Here is a 9,756-nt window from a genome sequence, read left to right on the forward strand (position 1 = left end):
TCTCCATACGTTTCCAATGGGTGCCCTCGCACACAGGTATCATAGGCAACGAGATGGCGGACAGCCTCGCCCGTAGAGCTCTGTCTGGGAATCCATTGAGAAGAGTGCCTCAAGACCACAACAGACTCTTCAGAGAAGCAGTGTTGTGCCACCTCAGTTCTTTGTGGAGCTCACCTCACAAGCCATGTGTGATCAAGGGCCTCAAAAGAAACCAAGCCACCTTACTGCTCCGCATTCGCACGGGCTCTGCTCGAACCCCTGCGTGGATGTATAAGACTGGCCTGGCGTTATCACCATTATGTTCAACGTGTGGTGTGTGCGGTGACATAGAACATTACCTAATGTGCTGTACTGTGTATAACGCGGAAAGGAGGGCGTTATTCGGGTCCCTCAAGAAGACAGGAGTTCCTCACAGCTCTTTTCAAGACATTGTTTTCCCGCGCGGGAACCGGTTGTGTAGGAAGGAGGTCTCTCGCCTTCTTTTAAATTACCTACAGGACACAGATTTGGCCTCCACATGGTGAACTGAGGAGTGACCATTTGTATTTTGTGAGGTCTGTGTCTGATTATGTGATTAACTTATTTTAAGTGTCGCTACGGTGGAGCAATTGCCGGCAGCAACTGCAAGGCTAATCCCACCAGTAGCCTACAACAACTCAACTCAACTCAACACTCTTGATTGGTGGAAAGTTATTGGGTGTACTGACATCGCGTAATTGTAAATGGTGTTAAACACACAGCACGGCGAATACCGAAGAAAGGAAGAGAAAAAAAACTTTGAAATACCCAAGGCGTTGTCAGCTGCGCCATGTATGAAACTGGTAGAAGTAGCTCCTGGGTAGTGCACTCACCCAGTTGCCAGCCTCCGGGACCGGGAGTGCACCTAAGGCCTCCTAAATCGCTCTTTCCATATTGCCAACCCTGCAGCTTTCCACGTCGTCATCGGCGCTGGCCTATCAGTTGATGTTAACACAAATACAGGGCCGCTGCAATTTTCAGTGTTCTGACAGTCAGACGGCAGCTAGATAGTTCCCGCAGCGCACACAGATGACGTCACGGCCACGTGGGTAGGGACTGACGTTATAGTTGTGACTAATGCTACATTTGACGTTATGTCAAAAAGATCGGTTTGATTTAATTATTAGGCACACGTTGTTATGACGATGTAAAGACCGTTAAATCTACAAGAACCTTTATAGACGAATGTAACTATGCTTTGGCAGTTGTAACCATGACTAAACTTTCCCTGAATTAGTCGCCACTCTAGGTATGTGGGCATGCAGCAGGGAGCGATACGGAGGTTTTCATAGGCCTATATTTACAAAATAATGCTGCTTATTACTAAAAGAACGCATTAGAGTTGATGTGACGTTACCTCCGAAATTGCTGATTATTTAAATAAGTCTGATGCATCATGTGGAGGTCGTCCGTTGAAACATTTTCTCTTTATCTGGATTTGACCAGTTACATAACGTTTCATTGAACAGCTGCCAGTGGATCTGGAATTCAACAGACAGGTTAAACCAGTGTGCTTGATGACAGAAAAAATGGACCTTGCAGGCAAAACTCTTGTAGTCGCCGGCTGGGGAGCAACAGAATGTAAGTAACAAGGTTTTCATTGTGAACGGTTGAAGCTATACTTGCTATAAATGAGGAAATGCATAAGCTCTGAGGCAAGATCACAAGGTGACGGCGTTTGGGTATTTGTAGAACCAAGCACATTTAGCGTGCGACAGACATGCACCATTACTGTTTCACATACTGTCGTCAAAATAGCGGATAACTGCATGTCGATCCACTGATTATTGTCAGGCTGACGGCACAAATGCCTTTTGCTTGCCTAGCTCAGCGCCATGAAAAACCAGAATGCAGACGTCTCTGTAACCCGTTTTTCTGATCAAAGTGAAGTTTCATGGTCACCAGCTTCGTACTACAGCATTTTAAGAACATACTTCTCTCACACCTTTTTTTTTCTGAATCTCAGTTGAGACAAGGTAGAAAGTGCCGCGCACGATGCGAAGCAATTAGTGCTTCCCGCATACGTTTCTTGTTAAAGATTACTGCTGCGTAAGCTGCCGCACCGACGGCTGCTTGCGACGTAGCGAATTACATCACTAACCTTTCATATATGAAAGAATCAGCCTAGCAACTGATTTAAATGATGTTGTCGCAGCGCTATGGGCGATGGGGTGCTGTGAAATTTATAGTCACTACCATTACCACCATTACTCTAAATTACTATTACTCACATTACCCTAAAGCAATAAAGCATTGCGTACCGCCCTCAGCAGTTGTAGCGGTGGTTTTCAACAGCTTCGCTGGACCACTTTCGCAGAGCCGGGATGGCGGGTCAATTGATTTGCATACGCCTGGGGTTCTTTAAAGCGCACCCAAAGTCAATTTCGGAGTCAATTGATAGTGCATCCGGTATTCCGGCAAGCACGTGAGGTTTGCCGGATGAGCCGGGGCGTAAACTTGAGCGGCCAGATTGGTGGCGCCAGCTGGTGGTGCAAAGTTCAGCCACCTAAGCACAGAGCCATTTACTATATTCTTCTCAGCAGTGGCGTAAATTTTCGGCAGCGGCGTAATTGCGAACACAATTACGCCACTGCCGAATATTTGCACCAGCAGCGAAGCCGAATAAAGTGGGTAACTGAAACTTTAGCTCTGTGTTTGTCTGGTTGAGCTCCACTACACCAGGTGGCTGCACCCCTCTTGCCGCTTACGTTTACGACCCGGACTATCCGGCAATCCGCCGAAAGCGCCCCCGCTTGCCGGAAAAGCAAAGTCTCTATTTTCCCTCTTTCCGCCCCACGCGGCAGCTGTTGAAAGCGGCAGTCATGTGCTGCTACTCACTTACGTATATCATTACTATCTCCAATGAGATAAGCATCGGCAACAGATAATTAACTACGTATACTAAAGACGATCGCCCACGGTAAACAATCTGCCTCTCAAGCACAAATATATCTACAAATGACTATCGGATCCTGCGTGAAATTGTGATGATGCAGTATAGTGGTTAGAGTGCTTGGTTCTTACGTGCCGTATCCGGGTTCAATTTCTAGTGTATAATGTGGTTCAATGCTGCGTGAAATAAACTGCGCGCAAAATGACTCTCGGCGACACTTGCTTATAAGAAATTAAATTTTTAATGCGTAAGCATTCTTTGGCGAGTACTCTAAGAAAGTCTGTCTGTCACGCGAAATGTGTAATGCCTTGTAGCTGCACAAGAATGCGTAATGTGCGATGTTACGACATTTATTCCTTATAATAGTGTAGATGTAGATGATTGGCAGCGTTATAAGAGATAAATAAACGATTGAAAAACAACAGGAAAAGAAACTGGTCAGAGAAAAAACCGTTCTATCAGGCCGCCTTGAAAGCTTATCTGCCGCATTACGGGTGTCTCTGTGTGTGTGTCTCTCTGCGTGCGTGCGTGTGCAGAGGAGCGTGCTTTGGGGCTGCTGAGTATAACTGACCGGTAAATGGGATAATAGTTTACTCATAAATGATTGGTGGCGTTAAAGAAAGACTAGCGACGTCGGCCTGTCGAGGTCGTAACAAAAGAAAGGAGAAAAAAAGAGAAAATAGAAGAAACTCCCAGCCCTTTCACTCTGTAAAGAAGGCTGACCAGCGAATCTGTGTAAGTGGGCCCCTTAATGGCGAACTGCAGCTCCGCCGCGGGTGAGCCCGGCATTTCACTGTCTTCGAGATCGGCCCACGTATGGGGAGTTTTTGTTTACCACGCCATGAGCGACACGAAAATTCCCTTGAACGGTAGAGACAAATAACTTCGCCGTAAAAGAACTCCGTATCTATTCCAACCTGTGAAAGTGGACGTACGAAGTTGTACTATCAGCGTCAAATGAAACGTGAATAGCGGAGCGCGTGGCCCAAGCCCAAGCATAAGTGAAGGTGTAGTGCGCGCCGTCCAGTCATCACCAATGACAGACGCGCACATCCGGTTTCGCCGCACGGCGTTTGTTTCGGAGCCAAACCCACGGCCAAACGCGCTCAGCACACCAATGCCGGCCACTGTCGCGGCTGCCAGCGATACGGGGCTGCGCAAATTTGCCGATTGAGAGAATGATGTGGCGCGCAAGCGGCAAACCACGTAGGCGCATCTATAAAGATGACAGTGCAAATTGCTGCATACGCACCGCTGTTCGCGTCGGCGAACTGTGCGAAAATACTCGCCGTAAACTGCAACTTTAGCTTCTGTTGTTGTTTATTTTTGTTTTCCGCCATTTTATTGTAGGATTCAGGTCACAGGCGAAAATATTCCACTATTGGGGCATCGCGCGGTGCGGTCACATCGGCAAATACGTTCCGGTCAATGGTTCACTTATGGTTCACTTCACTTATGCATTCGCCACGCTCTCCGCTGTTCACGTTTCGTTTAACGTTGATAGTACGTCTACTTTCATTTTGAGTCAAATTCATTTCATGCCGATACGTCTTGCAAGCTCACACCCACAATTCGTAAAGGGCAATATGTGCCAGAAAGTTATTACTGAGAAGTTAATTAGTGATTTTTGTTAATCAAATTAATATGTGTTTCGACTTCTTGTAGTAGTGTACCCCTCTTCAAATAATCGAGCTCAAGGACAAGAATCATTCTATCTGCAACAGGCGACATCTTAAAATTCCTGAAGACTTAGGAAGAATACGTATATGTTATGAACAGACTGTAAAATACAAAGCACACGATTATAAATAAGTATTTAACTTGTTTTCGCATTGCCTGGCACATGCCTACCGTTCCTGTATAAAAGAATGCATGGAATGATTTCCAAATAAACAGAAAATTGAGATGTGAGTCAGTGCTCCTGTAGTGTCTTTCTTGCATATTTACGTTGCTACTAGCTTCTTTCTCAAAACCAACTATTGTTCGCGATTGCCTTTTAATTCACGTATACCGAAGATATTATAGGAGAATATTTATTGTCCTGATTTTATTTTCTGCTTTCTATATAGCTGCGGACAGTAGCAAAATTCTTCTGCACGCAGAAGTTGTTGCTCGCACAAATGATGAGTGCCAAGCATTATTACGAAGAATGAGACATCCGATCACGCGACACCCCCTGAATCCTGGTCCCGCAATTTGTGCTTCCGGCGAAAACAAGGACTCCTGTCGGGTAAGCACAGTTTACAGTTTCTTTAGGAAGTCAAGGCCATGTACAGAGTGCTTATCCGATGGAATGCTCTTTACTTAGTTAGCTGCGTTGAGGGTAGGCCGCTTTATAACTGATAGTGGCTTTTCTTGGCTGCGCTTTTGTGGTTGGGCGCTTGCCGCGTATTTTGCCCTAGAGAAAATGCACTTACCCTCATGGGAGAGCTGTCTGTCCTTAAGCCGCACCGCACACATTTCGACTGACCGCAAAAGCGGGCGATGAGCGTGCGGATGTAGAGGCTTTAATCTAACGGAGTGGCGGGGGCGCGTTCGTTGTCCAACGCCAATTATTGGCTACGTGCACACATCTAGGCAACATTCGGTAAGCTCGCACGCTCTTAGACCCGGGCAGCTAAATGAGCTAAAAGCGGTGTTAGGGGAATATCTCGACAGATTCAGCGATCGGCCAGGTAGAACCGAACTAATAACGCATGAAATAGAGCTGACATCAACCGAACCTGTAAGATCAAAGCCTTACAGGGTGTCTCCAAGACAGAGAAATTATGGAGGCAGAGATACAGCGCATGCTAGAGTTGGGAGTTATTGAGCCCGCTGAGAGTGACTACACGTCACCGCCACTACTGGTAGAAACCCCTAACAAGGACCCTCGTCCGTGTGTTGACTACAGGAAGTTAAATGCCATCACTCGTCGCCGTTTTCTTCTGGTTCTGCGACACCTAATAAAGGGAATCAGGTTCTATAACTGCCAGGTCCCTTTTCTACACCATTAAAGCAATGGCGTCAATTGATCAAGTCTTCAGGTAGTCAATGGAAGCAAGCCCTGTCGAAAACGCCGGTAGAGTTTGTTGAATATGTGTCAGCAGTATAAATACCTCGGGTCCGCAATTTAGCAATTAAGCAGACTAAGGAACTGTGCTACAGAAGTAGCTTAGGGCTTGTGAGCCCATCCATAGAGAGCTCAACTTAACGCATAAAGCTTGTAGGTTGAATATTTTAATGAGTGAGGCACATTTGTCCGTGCCCAAAGAAGAGACGCCGCGAACTTGCACAGTGGGCACCGTGGTGTCGCAGCACAAACGGATAGTGCGGGAACGATCCCGGCCACGGCGGCCGCATTACGATGAGGGAGAAATGCGAGAACACCCGTGTACTTTATTTAGGTGCATGTTAAAGAACCCCAGGTGATCCAAATTTGTGGAGTCCCCCACTACAGGGCGCCTCATTTTCAGATCGTGGTTTTGGCGCGCAAAATCACGTGATTTAATTTTTCATTTTAATATGATGCGAACGCGGCGATTCTCTTCTCAACCTCCAGGCGCCTTGCTCCTGTGGCGATCGCTACCGTCGCAGCGACTAACAGTCTCGCCGATTACGCTTCCACGTAAAAATTTCAGTTTCAGCGATAAATGCGAGAGAAATGCGTTAGCATTACCTCGTACCTCTTTGAGGCCCCGGATACATGATTTAAGCCGCGTCCGCCACATTGCGAAATAATGTTCATAAGCGACGATGGTCCAGATGAGACCTTAGTCAGTTGTGATATATATATATATATATATATATATATATATATATATATATATATATATACGCACTTGCAAACGCTTCTAAACTCTCGCATCCTCTCTCTACCTCTACTATGCTTCCGCCCTTCGCACACTTCAAACACGCACACTCTTTTTTCCACTTTCACACTCCTAATGCCAAGGCATTAAAAAAAGGAGTCATAGCATCTTAAGTGATTTCAGGCATTTCGAATGTGCTTGTGAGGTTGATGACCTTCCGCATTTGCTCTTCTTTGCTCCGATAGGGGGATTCAGGCGGACCGTTAACGCTCATGAACGTCGATGGAAGAACACTGCAAGTCGGAGTTGTTTCAGTTGGTCCGCGATGCCCATTCACCACAGGGGGAGTGTACGCGAGTGTTGCCAGCCACATCAAATGGATTCGAAGAGCCCTCAACCACCCCAGAAAGTGGAGACAGCTCCAGTATAACCGGACGGAATTGAACCTGGCCTAGGCAAAATGAGGTTCTTCCATTGTAACATTGTTCAAAAGTCTACTTGGAATCGTCGGCTAATTGGTCAGTTATGTTGAAAATAACAGCGCTAACACGCCGATAATACAACCCCACTCCCCCTCCCCACTCCTTGAAAAAATAAAAAGAAAATAGCGGCGATGCTGAAACACAGTTTATTAATAAAGTTGCTTATTCCACACAACACAAGAGCTCGCAGCGCCAAGTGGTGTAGTTTTTTACTGTTCTAATTTAGGAAACGGCAGCGGACCCTCTAGGACGCTACATTGGAGAGCTATGGGTGATCTAGGAGTGGATGGAGTTCAACAACGATAATTTAAATATCAAGCTTTACAAAGTGGTTGCTTGGGCGAGTTGTAATATTTCAGTCATGATGGCGGTCTGCGCGCTACGTAAAACAAGCGACAAGAAAGCAAGGAGCTAACGCGGATGCAGCGCTGTCTTCCAACTAAATTTTTTCTTGGACAACCATAGGCTTATATGCGGGAAAACGAGAACAGAAAACGAGCGACAAAAGACCGACAAAGCTTTTAAAGTTTGACACAGGCGCTAAGAAACACGCGGGGGATGGAATCCGCGAATGGTGACGTCACCCGGACACGCCGCGAACGGTCGCCTGTCTACACCGTGCCAGATAAGAACGTTACAGTGATCAAACGTTTCCGTGCGAGGTGCGCAGCGTCGTTCACGTGGTATGTCGTCGCTTTCGCCGCATCTGTTGCTGCCACCTCCCCGGCGTCCATGCCACTGTTCTGGCACTTCTTCGAGTGCTGATGTTACGCTCTGCGCTGAAGCGTGCATTCAACTACGAATTGAATATCTGCAGTGCAGTTGACCTTTAAAAGCTAGAAGCTCCGTGTGGGCAATATATGTATATACCGTACTAGTTGTGGTCAGACCAATGTATGCATTGTGGTGTTTTATGCGCGCAGCTATAAAAGCACGAACCTTGTAGCGTTTTCGCTCACAGCGCGCACACCAGCAGCGGAAAGCCGAATGCTGTTCTGGCTCCACCGCATAGCAAATTGTGCAGGTAGGTGCACTGACTGACTGAAAAACTTTATTGTTCGAAGTATTTACAGGGAGCGTGTGGAGCGGTCCTTAAGGGGCCTTTCCTTATCAAGACTAGGTGGGCACCTCATTGCAGGAGCCCATTGGCTGTAGCCGCGGCTCGGGCACGGCCGACCAGGGCCTTCTGGCTCGCCAGGTCGGAGCAGCCGAGCAGGGCCGCCTCCCAGTCCTCCCGGGTAGGGTTGGATGTAGGGTGAAGGTGAGGGGTTAATTGGCATGCCCACACCATGTGGAAAATGTCCGAAGATTTTTCCTCACAGTGCGGGCACTTCCCTGTGCACGCAGGGTTGAAATGTTTTTGGACTGCCGGGCACGACAGTGTTTTAGTACAGAGGCGAAGGAGTAAACGTTCCTCCGCCTACGTAAGGCCCTTACAGGGCTTAGGAAAGATTGCATGACCGTATTGGTAGTGTTGGGTGATTTGCTTGAAGGTAAATGCCGGATTGGGGTCGGAGTCCGCAGCGACAGGAGGCGAGGGCGATGCCCGGAGAATGAGCGCGCGGGCAGCGGCGTCGGCCGCTTCGTTGCCCTCGAGACCTTCGTGCGCGGGAGTTAATATTATCGTGCGGGATGCGGGGACCCCGAGATAATTGCTGCCTTGAAGCAAGCGGTATGCCAAATAGGAAATAAAGCCCCTTTCAATGTTTCTGCAGGCCCCTCCCGAGTCGCTAATAATGATCTGCGAGTCCTGATCTGCGGCGGCGAGCGCGATGGCCACCTGTTCCGCATGTGTTATGTCTTGTGCTTTCAACGTAAGGCCGTTCACCGCGGTGTTTTGGTGTACGACTGCGGCCGTATACCAACCCCCATGGTGTGGGGCTGGAAACGTCCACGTAGAATACTCCGTGCTTGTTCCCATAGTGACGTGCCAATGCTTCCACCCGCTCGTGGCGCTGGCCACTATGGTCGTCTCGTGTCATGTTGGCCGGAAGAGGGCGCACGTGCAGGGCGTATCTTCAAATTTCCGGGATGCGCACGAGCTCTTTCGTCAGTGTTCGATGGTGGATGTGTAGTCGGGCAAGGAGGCGGCGACCCGACGGCGTCTTTGAGAGTCTTGTGTAGTGGTTCGTCAAGTGTGCTTCTCGGAGTTCCGCGAAGGTGTTGACCATTCCCAGGCCTAGGAGGCGCTGGTTGGATGTGTTGATCAGGAGGTCGAGAGCACGTTTGTAAATTTTACGGAGAATAACCTCGAGGGCGTTCCGTCAAACCTGCGAAGGGTGAGGTAAGGAGCCGAGTACAACATTCGACTCGTTACGAATGCGTGCGCCAGCCGCAAAGCGTCTTTGCGCCGTAACCCCCCGCGTTTATTGGAAACCCGGCGAACTATGCGGCCCACCTGGTCCCCCACCTTGCGCAGTTTGGCCAGTGTTGTGTCGACTCGGCGGTGTTTATGAATAAAGAGACCCAGTACTCTGATCTGACCGTATACTGTTATGGGTCTATGTGGTAGGGACAGTTCGATTTTGGTAGTGCACTTCGACGAGGAGCAAATGTGCACAAATTGCGATTT

General features: G+C 48.1%; 1 protein-coding gene across 1 annotated transcript in view; it reads left to right on the top strand.

Annotated features, from left to right (window-relative positions):
* LOC129380629 (trypsin-7-like) overlaps positions 1-7,387 on the top strand; it is a 37,559-nt gene extending 30,172 nt beyond the window's left edge. Inside the window, exons 4-6 of the mRNA XM_055062230.1 lie at positions 1,488-1,599; positions 4,981-5,141; positions 6,948-7,387. Coding sequence (XP_054918205.1) covers positions 1,488-1,599; positions 4,981-5,141; positions 6,948-7,157 — 483 coding nt within the window. The 3' untranslated portion in view covers positions 7,158-7,387. The remainder of the gene's footprint in view (positions 1-1,487; positions 1,600-4,980; positions 5,142-6,947) is intronic.
* Positions 7,388-9,756: the final 2,369 nt, after the last annotated feature.

Source organism: Dermacentor andersoni, chromosome 10, assembly GCF_023375885.2.
Source record: "Dermacentor andersoni chromosome 10, qqDerAnde1_hic_scaffold, whole genome shotgun sequence".
Lineage (NCBI taxonomy): Eukaryota > Metazoa > Arthropoda > Arachnida > Ixodida > Ixodidae > Dermacentor > Dermacentor andersoni.